Source organism: Chamaea fasciata, unplaced genomic scaffold (genome assembly GCF_029207755.1).
Source record: "Chamaea fasciata isolate MVZ Bird 193981 ecotype frontalis unplaced genomic scaffold, bChaFas1.0.hap1 SCAF_25, whole genome shotgun sequence".
Taxonomy (NCBI): Eukaryota; Metazoa; Chordata; class Aves; order Passeriformes; family Sylviidae; genus Chamaea; species Chamaea fasciata.
The window spans coordinates 3,541,903-3,556,643 of NW_027094110.1; the positions used below are offsets into that span (position 1 = coordinate 3,541,903).

General features: G+C 50.7%; 1 protein-coding gene across 6 annotated transcripts in view; it reads left to right on the forward strand.

Annotated features, from left to right (window-relative positions):
- The window catches only part of ANKS1A (ankyrin repeat and sterile alpha motif domain containing 1A), a 77,365-nt gene that overhangs the window by 25,647 nt on the left and 36,977 nt on the right, over positions 1-14,741 (forward strand). For all 6 annotated transcript variants that reach the window (XR_010723823.1, XM_066204163.1, XM_066204159.1 and 3 more), the window contains 6 exons: positions 249-350; positions 1,570-1,665; positions 1,747-1,943; positions 3,396-3,488; positions 7,525-7,642; positions 13,358-13,923. Coding sequence is in view for 5 of the 6 variants with exons in the window: in XM_066204163.1 (XP_066060260.1) it covers positions 249-350; positions 1,570-1,665; positions 1,747-1,943; positions 3,396-3,488; positions 7,525-7,642; positions 13,358-13,923 (1,172 nt within the window). In the remaining variant the exon portion in view is untranslated. The remainder of the gene's footprint in view (positions 1-248; positions 351-1,569; positions 1,666-1,746; positions 1,944-3,395; positions 3,489-7,524; positions 7,643-13,357; positions 13,924-14,741) is intronic.

Sequence of the window (14,741 nt, forward strand, 5' to 3'; positions counted from 1 at the left end):
GTGATCCCTTCACCCAGAGCTTGAGGAAATCCCTTTCTAGTGCAGCAGGTTTCTCCATCCAGCTGTCGGAGCTCCTCAGAGCAGGATATAGGAGAGGTTGGCTCTTGGAGTTTGGCTTTAGATTTGTCTCTAGAGTGCCTTTTAGCTCCCCCCAGTGATGATCACAAACGTGACTTGATGAAATACATGAACCTGCACATAGTTAGACAATATTCTTGCTTTTGCCCTCTGTACCCCTGTGGCCACAGGTATTGATGTGAACATAAAGGATAACAGAGGTCTGACTGCTCTGGACATTGTGAGGGAGCTTCCTTCCCAGAAAAGCCAGCACATAGCAGCTCTCATTGAAGGTGGGTAATGCAGCTCTGCCTCTGGGGAGGAGGGGAAAGCTTGGGGTGCTCATTGTGCGGGGACAGGTACAGGATGTGCTTTTGTAGACCTGGAAAGTGCTGAAAGCAAAACAGCTTCACACTGTGTCGGAAGAACCAGTGCTGAAACGCTGGGGTGAGCTTCTCCAGACCAAATGTTTGGAGGAGGACTTGGGGGGGATTTAGGAGGATTAGCCCTTTGCTGAGGGAGTGTGGCGTGACTTTTACAGTTTAAATGGGCTTAATTGAGCTTTGTTTAGCTCACTTTAGAAGTTAATTAAAATTAAGGATAGCCTAAATCTGCTTGCAGAATGCAAAGTCACAGCTTTAGAAATGGTTCTGGTGTAACTCCCCTTTACGTGTCTGTGTAGGCAAATCGTTGTCCACAGATCTCACATCCTGCTCCTCCCCTCGCTGTGAGGCTTGGGCATGGAATTTGCAGATGAGATTTACAGAAAAGGCCTTGATTACTTGTGTTTTATAAAGGAGCTTGGTCCATTGTGTCTGTCCAAATTCGGGAAAGAAATGTGACATCTTGGCTAAATTCATACCTTGTAATTACGCTGTCTGCATTTCCTCTCAGCTGTGGGGAGGATCAGAAGCATTTGGAGCTGGGGTGTGTTATTCATGCTGAGCATTTGGGAGCTTTGCAGGTTCAAAGCACTTCTCAGACTTTTAACTAAGCTGTGCCTGTGAGACTGGAATGTTTGAGCTTTATTCTGTAACTGAAGTCAAAGATGGGCTTTAAAACTGAAGGTGTTGCAGATAAAGGCTGTTAGTTTTCCCCGGGAGGGAGCTGTTGTTGGATGTTACATCAGCTGAATGTTTCTGGCTTTCCCTGTGGTTGGGGGCTGCAGCTGGGATTGGTTTCTCTTGTTATGACTCTGCTCAGTGATGGAGTTTGTGTGTGCAACATGAATTTGCTCCATGACACTGTGTCCGTGCAGCAGCTTTGCAGCTTTCTGATTAAAGACTCTGAAAGTTCAAAGGACCATCCCTACCCTTGTGCCTGTGATTAAAGAGGCCGCCTGCTTCTATTTTGGGATCTGAGATGCAAGTTTTAATAATGTTTTTTTTTTTTTTTGGACACTTAATAAGCTGACAGTTGGCCTTCCACCCACGAGGGAGGAAGCGCCATGTGCTGATGGGGACAGAAAGCCAGATTGACGTGAGCTGACCCTTTCCCCCAACTCCCTTGCAGATTACACCGTTGGGAAGAAAAGTGCCAAAGCTCTGGAGAAATCTGCTCCAGCCCCGCTCGCTCCTGCCACCGATCCCTCGGGCCGGACATCTCAGGGTGGGCATCACCAGCATTCCTCTCCCTGCCAGCGCCGAGGCCAGGAGATCCAGTGACCATCCCGTCTCTCTTCCCCCACAGGTGACGTGGACAAAGCTGTCACAGAGCTGATCATTGATTTCGATGTGAACCCCGAAGAGGAGAGCCCGTATGAGGCTTTGTACAACGCCACGTCCTGCCACTCCCTGGACAGCCTGGCCAGCGGGAGATCGTCCGACCGGGAATCTGTGAATAAGGAAACTGAACCCAGTGGCCTCAAGGCAGCCGGAGTCAGGCCTGTATGTAACTCACCCCTGCTTGCCCTAGAGACACGGGGGGCTGACCTGCAGGCTGCCCAAGCTTGAGGAAATCTTTAAATCCTTCCCTGACATTGATGAGAGCAGGCAGGTGCCTCTCCTTCCCCGCCCTGTTCACAGGGATTGCCTAAAAGCAGACGCTTCTTCATTTCACCTTGTGTTGTATCCTTCTGTTTTCTGGCAGCACACCAGTGCCAGTGAATCTTGGTCTGTCAGGAGATTACATTTCGCAGAAGGGCTGACTTCTTGTCCTGAAAAAAGTTCTGGAAACTTGTGTGGAGCATCTTCTCATGTCTCACTGCTTTACCAAAGCTAAGGCTCTCAGGAAATTATCTGTACTAACCTGTTGGAGACTAGTTGGTAGTGAAAGGGGGTTTTTTTGTGTATTACTTGAAGAGCTCTGTAGAGGGTACTCCAGGCTTTACAAGGCAGCACAGAGCTCCTGGAACTGTCCCCATAGAAGTCTTCCTCACCTTCTGTCAGCTGCATCTGCTGCCCTGGTAGCAATCGGCAGGAAAGCTGCTGTGGGGCAGATGGGACATGGGCCCTGCAGTGCTGGGTCAGCTTCAAGCTCTGTGTTCAGGTTGGTTTTCCAAAGCCTGCTCTGTGGAGGCGTTTCTGGACAAAAGGCAGAGCAGCAGTGAACAATTAAACTGCTGGGGGCACAGTAACCATGGTTCCCCTCTGTGCGAAGAGGTGCAGCCTTTGGCTTGTGCTGAGAGCAAGCAGAATAGAAATGAGACAAAAGCTTTGGATGATGGACATTTTTGGCCAGATCTCTCAGGTGTGCAGTACCAAGCAGTTGTGTTACTGAAAATCAAATCTTGTCATTGTCCTGTGCTGATGGCATCTTGTGTGAAATTAGCTCGGTTTTGTCACAAGTAAGGAAGGATAAAAGCTGAACTGCAGTGAAAAGAGAGCAGGAAGAGGGACGTGCTCCAGTAGTTCGCTGGAGTTTGAGCAGAGCAGCTCTGCTGCTCCCTTTGCCATTAGATGGAGCTGTGGCCAGGCAGGAGGTGGCCCCGGGATGTGCTCGGCCTCAGGACCAGGCAGCAGCAGCTCTAGCTGCCCCGTTGCAATCCTGGGATATTGGAGGAGAGTTTCTTGATCCCTAGAGTTTTCCACTATAAAAGGTGCCTCTGGCATCAGTTTCACTAAGCCACAAGCCCTTTCTTCTGCTCAGCTCATTGCTCACTCCCCTGTGTAATGCTGTGGAGATGCTGGTTTGGGTCTGAGACCAATGTGAACAGATCAGTGTCCTGAGGGAAGAGGAGGAGGAAAGACAGCAGTCATTGCCCAGCTCTGTGCCTTTAGGGCTGAACTTCTCCTCCACGCAGATTAATTTGAAGAGGTCCTTGCTGCATCCACAGCAGTGGGGACATAGAGCTGGTGAGGGCAGAAGGGATGAGCTGACAGTGTCTGTCTCACCTGCAGAGAGAACGTCCTCCCCCACCGGCCAAGCCCCCGCCTGATGAAGATGAGGAACAGAATGTGGAGAAGAAGACAGGCCACAGTGCTCCCTGTGAGGTACATGGGGCTGGTTCTGGGGTGTTTTTTGGGAGAGTGGTTTAAACATAAGTTTTAGTAGTTTGGGAGGAGCCAAGGATGCTGTTACCTCCTGTGCTTGCTGGGCTGTGAATGTGAAGTATTCCCTCATTCAGCATTGCTGCTGTCCCTTACCATGGGAACTTCCTTTGTCCGGTTCTTCCAGGGCACCTCAGAGTTGACCTTCAGCCTTACTTTCCTATTCTTGGCTGAGAATTCCCTTAGGAGGAGATTTTTCTGACCCACACTGCGATGTGGACCATTGCCCACTAGTAATGATCCCACCACAGGCATCTTCAGTTGGACTGAAACACAGAGGGGCTGTGAGTTCCTGCTTCCTCTGAGCTCCCAGCTGTGGAGGAGCTGCATGGGCTTGATCCACTGACATGAGCAGGGATCAGGGGCTTGATTTCAGCTGAGGATCTGGCTCAGCGCGTGTTAAAGCTGCCTTCTGCAGGGGTCAGTGCTTGTGAGCTGCGTTCTGGTGGAGCTCAAGCTCTCCCATTTCATATTGTCACTGCTGGGGTTTCCTGTTGCTCATCTTATTCACCTGCCTGTGAACCTCAGATGTAAGGACTCTGGGAGACACGACTGTGGGAAACCACAAATGTGCCTTGGCAACTTCTGCTGACGCCCAGGAAAACCTTCAAAGCAAATCCAAATCCTGTGGACTTTTGTGCTCTCCCAAAGGCAGTGGGTTGTGTGTGGAGCTCATGGAGCATGTACCACCTCTGCTGTCAGAGCAGGCTCTGGTTCCACAGGTGCTTTCTCTGAATGTGCTGATCTGCTGGAGTTCTGCAAGGCATAAATGAAATCGGTGTTCTGAAGGGTGTCAAATCCACACGAGACACGGTTGAACGTTGGCCTGCTGTAGTAGAGCTGACTGCAGAGAGGGAGAAAACTCTGAGCTGTGTGTGAACAGGGAAACTGGGATGTGACATTGTGGACTGATCCCTGCACTGCTGTTCAAATGCAGGGATGGTAACCAGTCCTGTGCCTGGCTCTGGCAGAGGAGAGCTGGGCAGCAGGTCATGGAGTAATTGGGAAGCAGAACTTGTTTATGACAATAAACACGAGGGAGGGAAACGTGCTCTGACCGTTCCTGCTGAGCTTTCTTGCCATGTTTAATTACCAAACACCTGCTGTGTTGTCCTGCCTTTAATGGCTTTGGAAGCACAATCCATTAAAGGGAATCTTGCTGGCAAATGGCAGAGTGACTCACTGGGAAGACCTTAATTTGTGACCAACTTCAGTGACAAAACTTACAGGCAGCGTGTGGCTGCCTGGAAAAATGACCTTTTGGACATCCTGATGAGGAGTTTGGGGCTGATGCTTTTACTTTGCTTGTTCCTCCTGGCCTGCTCTGCTTTTTTGACTCTTGCCCATCTTTCATCACCTCAGAGCGTGCTCTCCCTGTGCCGGGCAGGTGTGCACATGCTCCAGGAATGCTGTAAACATTCTGCTGCAGCATCCCAATCTGCCACCCTCCAGCCCTACTCTCCCATTGGAGCCAGGACACTTAGTCATTGAGTATTCTGGGGTTGGGCCAGACTCTAGTTTTCCAAAGTAGTCTTTTTATTCCTTGCCAAGCTGGGGCTATCACTCAAAACAGATGAGCGTAAACAAGAAACTTCACTTTCATCACGGAAAGGCGTTGGTACAAACAGGCAAAGGAGCTGATTGTTTGGAGGTGCTTGAGTGGTGCCTTTCACTATCTGCAGAAACCTTCTGGGTTTGGAGCTAAGTAAGAGTCTGCACTGTCAAATTAAACTTCAGTTGCAGTTGTTTACTGCTTGTCTCCGGAAGGGAAGTGCAGATCAAGGACAAGGCGCCACGTTGGCTCCAGGAGTTTGGTCTGCAGCTCTGGGGAGGGAGAAGAGAGGAAGAGATGAGTTACCCTTTAAAAAGTCTTTCAAAGTCCTCTGCTGTGGATTAAGTGCACCTTAAAGAGCATCCTCATTATTCACAACATCTTATTTCTGGGCTTTGCTAGCAATGAACATTTATACATGCAAACAATATGGCTGAGGACCTAAAAGCTGAATTGGAAGAATGCTTTACTTAGTGGTGTTGCTCCTGGTCACAAAGCCCACAGAGCAAGCAGGATTCTCCAGCAGTGGTCTTCGTTTTGGGTGAATTTGAACCTGGAACACTATTTGGAGCTTGGAAGGATGAGAGATGGAGAAAATCAAATGTCGCCAGGCCTATGAAAATTCACAGAGTAGAAGCTGGGAACTGTGTGCTGCTGGAAAGCTTCTGCCTTTGGTGCATTTAAAGAGGACCATGCAGGAATCATCATCCACAGGAGTGTCAGGAGAGCACCAGAGCCTGGCTGAAGGTCCAGGCTGCTGCTGTGCTAACAGGCTGCTGCTGGGCAGGATTTTTCCAAGACCACTGGCAAGAACCTCTCACCTGCTGTTCTGGTCTGATGGTTTTGTGCCACCATCTGGTCAGAATTTTTTTCCTAATTTGCTCATTATGAGCTCTTCACCTGGAAAGGAGCAGGTTTGCCTGGCAGCTCCTGCTCAAAGCAGCTAGAATAAATAAATATTTCCCATGCTGGACATGGCCTGTTTCCTCCCATTGGGAAAGTCACTTTAAAAGCCAGCTGGGTTCGTGCAGAGCAGCACATGGATGTCAGAATCCTGTCTGTGCTGCTGACTCTTGGGGCCCTTTCCAAGATTCCTTTAAGCTTCCAGAGCTCCTGGCTGGGTTGCAGTCAGGTAGGCACCAGTTTGCTCGTGGAGCAGCTCTGTTGCTTTTACTTTGGGGTGAAACAGGAGGTGGCCTGTGCTCTGCTGGCGAGGCAGTGGCAGGTCCAGGGTCTGAGCAGTAGGAGCTCTCCCTGGGGGCATGTTTAGTTCAGACCTGTTCTTCCCTGTCCTGGCAGCAGGTAGGGGTTGTTTGCTTTCTGGCTTGGGTTTGTCCCACTGTGGTTGGGTGTAGTCACACATGAGGTCACAGAGTGGTTTGGGCTGGAAGGGACCTTAAGGATCATCCAGTCCCAAGCCCTTGTCATGGGCTGGGACACCTTCCACTCAACCAGGTCGCTGCAAGACCCATCCAACCTGGCCTTGAACACTTCCAGGGCATTCACAATTTTCTCTCACTCCATGCTCTTCCCCAGCTCTCTTGGAGCCTGTTAGGGTGCATCCCTGGGTCATGTTGAGCTCCTGGGACAGGGTTGCATCAGCCTGCCAGGATCTGGCCAGGAGATGGTGCTGAAAGGCAGCCTGCTGTGCCAGCAGGGTGCCCTGGTGGCCAGTTCAGCCCCTTCAGCACTGGGATGGCACATGAGGGCATCCAGTGTCTGTCATCCTTGGCATTGGTGCAGACCAACATGTGCGAGTCTGCAGCAAGGCTCTGGATCCTGCACCAAAACCTCATCCCTGCACATGGCTGGTGGCTTTCCAGAACAGCTCGGGGAGAGTCTGCCGGGGTTACAAACCAGCTCTAAGTGGAGGCTTTGGGGGATTTAAATGAGCACAATCGCTGCTGCACTTCCTGAAGTTAAACTGAGTTCATACAGTGCTGCCTGAGGACTCTTTAGTTCCGAATATGCCGTAGACCCTGAGGTCAGAAATGCAGATCTGAGGTGCCTGAGAGGGTGGCAGAGATTTGGGCGTTTGTTCTTTTCAGCTCTGTCCTAATAGGGCCGGCAGCTAAAAAGTGAATGACGGTGCAAATTCCACTAGCAATAGCAAGTCTGAGATGGGATGAACAGGAATAACGGTCTCAGCTCTTTTCCCCCTCCAGGCTGTCTGCAGCCCTTGCACTGTTGGTCAGTGCTGGAAAGCTGTCAGCAGCCTGAAATACTAAAAATTAAAGGGGTTTGGGTGGGGTTTTTTTGAGGGAGTTAAAAAACCCAAAGGGGATTATTACATTTTGACTCACGCTGCACAGTGAAGGTGTTGCCTCTGTCAATTCTTTGCTCAACCCGTGGCATAGAGGCTGTGGGGTTTATGCTGGGACCAAAGCATTGCTTTGCAGAGCACCGCATTGTGCTGTTCTTCATTAGGCCTCTGCTGCCCGGGGGAAGAGCAGGGGAAGTGGAGCTGAGGAAGAGGAACACCCCTACGAGCTGTTGCTTACAGCAGAAACTAAAAAGCCAGTTGCAGTGGACAGGAAAACAAAAGGTGAGTGACCATCCAAAAAGCAGAGCTGTTTGCTTACATATGCTTCAGGAAAACGTGGGGGGCAGAGGGCAAGTGGAACAATGAAAGTTCTGCTGGGTGGGGGCTGGAGGGTGATTGTTGTGTTTCCTGGTAATCTCTCTGTAAAGGAGAGCTCTGAGCGTTCCTGTACAGAGTGTACGCGGAGGAAGGGCAGCTCCACTGTGGGACAGTTCAGAGATTGCAAGGATCTGCTCTGTGACCTCAGAAATGCCCAAATCTCATGCCTGGCCAAGCAAAGGCAGAGGGTGAGAGGCTGGAGGCTGTGCCTCTGCCAGGGAGGATGAGCAACACGAGTGTTCCAGTGAGCCGTGTGCTCCATCCAGCTGGCGCTGCAGGTTTCTGCTATCCTGCTGTAAAATCAACATCCTGCTCTGTGTTAGAGCTAATTTGGGATGGAAACTAACAGAGGAGGAAAACAAAAATGTGTAGAGCAAGAACTAAAACTGTCTGAGACCACAGGGGTAAACAGGTTGATACTGAGGCCGTTTCTCCCCCCGCCAGAAGGACCTTCGAGCTTTACAAAGCATCTGGGAACACCTTGTCTCTCTCTTGTGTTTGGCTGTTGTTGGCTTTTTGGCTTTCCTTCAACAATAACAACAAAAGATTTGTTTAGAGAGAGATTTCTGCTTTATTCAGGAGTTCTGAGCAGGAATTTGGGTGGATTTAATTTGGATTCTCACACTGGAGCCCCTCTCCCTCTGAGGATGGACAGGGCTACCGAGGACTTGAGGTGATGCCTCGTTGACTATTTTGTGAGATCTGCAGCTTTTTCCCCCTCCTTGCAGCATGATAGCTGTCATTGCTCAGGTCCTGCTGCTCTCCTGGATGCTCCAGGGTGACACAAAAGGTCATTGTGTTCCCACCAGCACTTGCCAAAGCCCCTCACTGCCAGAGGCAAATTTTGGGAGCTTTTCAAGTTGGTGCTTTGCAGCCTGGGCCAGGAACAGTCCTTGGGCAGCAGCCACTGAGCCAGGGCTTTCAGGCTTTCATCAGTTGGTTGGTTTATTGCTGGTTATTCTGGCACGAGCTATTCCAACTGCTCCACTCCTTCCCCTGGCTGCTGTGTTCAGGCTTGATTGGTAAGAGTGAAGAGGTGTTTTATCTATGTGTCAGCCTAAAATAAAATCTCAGAGTAACACAGCTGCCTGTTCTTGATGTAGATCTCTTCCTCTGAACACCTGAAGACATGAGAAGTTGCAGGAAGATCTTTATTGATCCTTTTATGGATCCAGAGCAGAGTCCCATCTTTTAATGTACAGTTGGAAAGATCAAAGCTGTGACTTCACGGTTTGCGCTCTATGGAAAGTGTTGGTAACAAGCTTGGAGCCTTTCCCACTGTTACAGTGGAAGAAGTCCAAGGATGCAGTTGAGTTTTTCCTCATCTTCCCTGACTTTCCCATTCTTTAAATGGAGTCAGCACTGTGGCTGATGTGGGGGTAGAAGATTAAATTTAAGGAGTGGCAGAATTAAACAAGAGTTGAGGGAGAGACTGAAGCCTTACTTTGGGGTGTTGGAGAATTTTCCCACCTCTGGGTCAGAAGGATCCTGGAGCATCAAAGGCAGCAGCTTAATCCCAAGACACAGAATAGGCTGATGCCTGGCTTTGAACTACTTCTTGGCTCTCAGTCTGAGGGTCTGGCCTTCTGGATGAGTTCTGGAGCAGCCTTTGGTCAGGAGAGGAGGGCTTGGGTTCTTGTGGCTGTTGAAAGGGCGTTTCAGGGCAGCGGAAAGGCTGAATTTCAGGCACGCGGGTTTAATGGTGCCTTTCATCTGTGATAGCTGCCTTTGTTCCTCTGGCTGCCAGTTGTCCTGTGTCCAGCCAGCAGATGAATGTGGCATTATCCACTGGCTTTGGTGGCCTTTGTGTGTGTTAGAGCAGCTCGCTGTCACATGCTGGAGCACTGGGAGAAGTTGGCCTCATGTTTTGGGCAGAGTATCAGAAGTGGTTTAAGCCAAATGCTCTCCCATCCACTTTGGTGTGCAGTCACATGCGTGAAGTCAGGGCACTCAGGCCCTGTAACAGGGTGTGAAAACAAGGCAGAAGAGGAGGAATGTGTGTGGAGTGACCAGGAGGAGGCTTCTCAGTTCCTGCTGCCTCCAGGGAGACCTAATGGAGGGTGGAAAGACATGAGTTCTGCTCTGTTTGGCTTCTCAGAAGTCGCACCCAGGTGTTGTCAGCAGTGACCAGCTGCAGGTAGGACTGACTTGGTGCCTTCTGGTAATTATTATAAACTGATACTTGAGGTTGTTCCGTGCTGCTTCCATAGGAGGCCCAGCTTGAAGTCCCCACTTTGCCCTTTCTCCTGTTAGAGATTTTCTTTGTGGTTATACTGGTTCAACCAGCACAATGTGACTGTGCTGCAAACCAGAGAGCTGGAACGAGCCAGCAATGAAGTCAGAACATGCTGCAGAGAGAATGAAAGAAACTTTTCTGAGAGCCAGAATATGGCTGCTAAAACAGCCGGGTGGACATCGCTGTGGGGGTTCTGTGGGGACACTTCGTTATTGCAGGCAAAGGTCTGGGGACAGCTCTTGGTTTGCTGTGGGATCAAGGACAGTACAAACTCACAGCCTGCATGTCCTCATGTGGTGTTATCATGGACAGAGGACAGACCTCTGTCCCATATCCCAGGCCCAGGCCTGTGTTTCTGCTGTCATGGTGTTGTGCAGAGTCACATTAATGATCTCTCTAAGCAGAGCAGCATCTCATTGCCCTTTCTGAAGAGGGGAGTACAAAAGAGCACAAATTCAAGTGGATAAACTCTGCCTGGAATGACTGAGCTTGGTGAGGTTAACACAGGAGTGTGCCACCCTCAGCTGGGTTCCACACGAGGTAGCTGGCTGTGGAATGGGCCTGTATTTCAGTTCTGTTGTAGGTGAAGGATATTTTTGCACCCCTCAAGGTCAGCTTCTTCCTCTGGCCTTGTGTTTCACAGGAGGGAGATTTGCCTGATCTTCACTTGACAAATTCTGGCATGATGTAACATGGGCAGCCTTTTCCACGTGCACATCAGAGGCTGCTGTATTCCCTCAATGATTTTAAGGCTGGGGAGCTTGAGCAGGCAGCAGCTGCAGGGACGGCTTCATTCTCCTAATCCAGGGTCATGAGACAAATCCTGCTGCTGATATATAGGAGAAAAAATCCAGTGGAGGCAGGGTGGTTACAGCTTAGCCTGGAGTGTTTAGGGAAGTGCTTCGTATCTGGAGTCCTCAGGCTGCTGGCAGGGAGGCTCTTATTGGAATCCTGCCTGGGATGCAGACAGTCTGTACCCAGGAAGGGCTCCTGATCCCAGGAAGGGTTGGTAGCAGCCTCTCCTGTGGGTGAGACCTTCAGGCTGTGGCTGAAAAAGGCAGACTCTGTCAAATGACCTGTGCTGGGGTGTAAAATCAGTGAAGGGTGCTGGGCAGAGATCCCTGTGCTAATGACCCTTTCTGAGTGTAACTCAGGTGTAACTGGAGGAGGATGATTCCTTCAGGTTCCCTAAAAAGAGAGGCCTGGAGAGCCCTGCATGTTCTGCTGTGTGCACCTCAGTGACAAAAAGACTGAGGTGACTTTCTACATTAGTTTTTCTGTCTGCCGCTTTCAGGGCAGGCTCTGAAATGTCTCCTTCAAGATGTTTCTCACAACTTCTGAGCAAGTGCTGTTGCCCTCGCTCCATCCCTTCCTTCCCTGGCAGCTGCCCTGTGTTTCAGAGTCCCTCTTCAGCTCGCAGATGAGTGGGTGGCTGGGATTCCTGTCCAACAGGAGCCCTTTTGTGAGGTGCTGGAGTTGGATTTGGAGCACTTTGTTCTGGCTGGACTCAAGTGTTACAGCACGTGGCACAAACTTTGGCCAGCCGCCTCTCTGCCTTCAGCAGAGATGTCAGTAAAGGTTCAGCTGGGGCATGGAAGAAATGGTTTCCAAGGAAGGGAAGAGGTTGGGAAGAAAAACTACCAAAGTTTTTCTTTCCCCACAGGTTTATGTGACTGTCCCATCACTGCTGTCTTGCTCTGTGGCTTTGCAATACTACCAGTCTGTCCTGTGAATGCAGCACATCTGATCTCCTCTGAAGTTTGTCCTCTGAGGTTTCTCTCCAGCATTGGAGCTTCAGAGCTTTATGCAAAGTAACTGGGTTTAGTCTGGCCTCGTAATCTGGGGTGCTGCTGCTGGTCCCTCTCAGCCAGCACTGGGACCTGCCTCCCCCTTGGCAGCTCCAGTCACAGAGCTGGTGGTTTATGTGCCTGTGCAAGAGAGTCAACAACTACTTCACTGTCCTGGAATCTCTAACTCATAGGATCCAGGATGAGATAATCCCTCACATCACTTGATCCCAGTGAGGGCTGTGGCTGCTCCTGGCCTTCCGTGCCTCCAGGAGGGACTCACCATGCTCATCAGGCACGGGGTACCTGGAACCCCTACACAAAGGCAAATTACTTAATTCAGCCCTTTCCTGCCCATTTCTGGTGTGAGGACAGACCACAAAGCCCAATGGGTATTGGTGTTTGAAAATCCACAGGTCAGGCTTGGTGCTGGAAAGGTGCTGGGAGCTGAGTTGAACTCTCTGCTGCTGCTAATAGGCTGCTTTTAGTTAGAGTAGAACTCATTATTTTCCTCACGGAAAAGAGGGTTCCTTTGCCTTGGCTTCCCAGAGCTGCTGTCTGCAAAGCAAGTGATTTCCTCTTCACATCCAAACATCCTCCCTGCACTTCAGAGCCTCATTATCGGAGCCTTTCACTGTATTGTTCCCTTGCAGCATCAATTTTTAGTCCTCAGACTGGAGAGTTTCTTCAGCACTAAATGGAAGCAGTTAAAATTCACAAGCAATGCTGGGAGGATGAAGGAATCCTAGGAAACCAAAGTTAGACTTGTTGGCTTGACAAAGTTTTGCTTTTGCAGTTGAAATTCTCATTCAGCTGTGACGAAGGTGAGTGTGTGTGTGAGTGTGTGTGCGTGTGTGTGCTCAGCACTTGGGATCAGTCAATTCTTCATGGTTTATGCAGGACCCTGGTACCTGATATTAAGGTTGCTGGGGCAGGAGTAGCTGGGAGCCAGTGTCACGTTTCTGGGGCAGGCAGTGCTTCACCAGGTCTGACCACTCTGTGCTCAGTTCATTGCAAAAGAGACTTTTTTGCTCAAGTTTTTTTTCTTGCATAAACTGTTTACTTCTCTCCCCTGAGCAGGGAGGAGAGGTTAAACTCGGAAGCCACTAGGGAGGGAAGCAGTGGGTTTTTTTGGGAGCGGATTTTGGAACTCGCAGGTCGATTACAGTCCAGGCGTTTTCCCACCCTGCAGCCCGTGCCAAGAGCCGGGCGCGCGGCTCTAAATAACGCTCTGGCCTTTATGGAAACGGATCAGATGTTCCAGGAGCCTCCGTCTCTGCTGCTCCCACCTCACTTGCTCTCTCTGCAGGATATAGTTAGCACTTCTCTTGGCCTTATATAGCAAGGCCTGATAGTTAGTGTTAACAGGAATAAAAAACACGGAGAGCTGCCAGATTGCGTAAATCGGGCCAGTGTTTGGAATTTCATAAATGCCATGACTTTGGGTACAAGTTGAGCACGCGGAACAATACGGAACTGTTCTCTCTTTATCTCTCCCTCCCTTGCTTAGGGAGGGCAGGGAGAGAGCTGGAATTTTGCTGCTGCTTCTTCCATGTTTTTAATTTCCCCCTCCTCTCTATTTTCATCCCCTTGAAGACCACAGGCGGAGCAGCGGCGGCCGCAGCCAGGACTCTGCTGAGAGCCAGGACATCCAGGTGCCAGAGCAGTTTTCAGGGTTGCTCCACGGCTCTTCTCCAATCTGTGAGATAAGCGAGGACCCTTTCAGGCTCGTTTCCTCCACGGAGAAGGAGGACACAGAAGCCACGAGCCGCCCCAGTGCTATGCAGCTGGAGGATGCTGAGTTACCCTCGTCAGGACCAGCACGGAGCAGCTCCCCGGACCCCACGCAGACAGTAGTGTACGCCACGGTGCAGCACGTCAGCCGGGCGGATCCCGCAGCCGTAGTCACGCCCCACGTGCCGCAGCACCCCGGCGGTGCTGAGCCAGAGGGGGACAGAGCTGTGGGCAGAGCCCACCCGGGCAGCAAGCCCAAAGCCGAGCTCAAACTCAGCCGCAGCTTGTCCAAGTCGGACTCTGACCTGCTGACCTGCTCCCCGACGGAGGACGATGCCATGGGGAGCCGGAGCGAATCGCTCTCCAACTGCAGCACCGGGAAGAAGCGGCTGGAGAAGTCCCCATCCTTCGCCTCGGAGTGGGATGAGGTAAGGCTGAGCTTGCTAAAGAGCCTCTGTGGCAGGAATGACTGTGCAGCAGAAGCTCCCCTCTGCCATGCTGCCTTCAGGGGTCCTGGGTGGGTTCCGCTGCTTCGCTAACTCTCACAAGGCATTAACAGGCACACGCTCACTTGGGAGTCTGCAAGGTGTTAAATGCCAAAAGATAAAGTTTATTGGAGTGGGGGAATAGCAGAATTGCAACCAGTTCCAAAGTTTTTTGCTCAAATACAGCTCTTGGTTTCTTTCAGGCAAGCCAGATATGTTTTCACATCCCCAAAATGAGAAAGACTTGATAACAATGCCTCTCACCAACCTTTCTCCTGATTTCCTCCTTCCAGTTCTTCCCTGTTGACTATCCCAATGTCTTGGAAGCGTTGTGTTGCTGGGTCCCTGCTGCTGGGGAGTGTGAGCCGTGCCCCGGGGTTCACGGGGATGGAAGGAAGACAGTAATTAGGCTGGTTTGTGTATTTGATAGCTCCCGCTCTCCTCCTCACACACTTATTTCAGCGGCTGGTTAGCAGTCACTTTATTATCATATCGGACGCCCACGGACAGTTAAATATTTCATGCTCAGAAAGTTGGCCCTGGAGAGCCACTGGGGCAAGATTAAGTGTCCCTCTGAAATTCAGCACCGCAGCATTACTGAAACATTCTTTGGGGATGATTCTGTGCTGGGAGAGCCGGGTCTGCAGAAGAGATAAGCTCGGATGAACCACTCTTTGTACTCTGAAAGGAACCAAAGCCCCTGGCGTGGTGCTGGGGGTGTGGAGCAGCGTGTGCCGGGCGTGGAAACCCGGGGGAGGGTT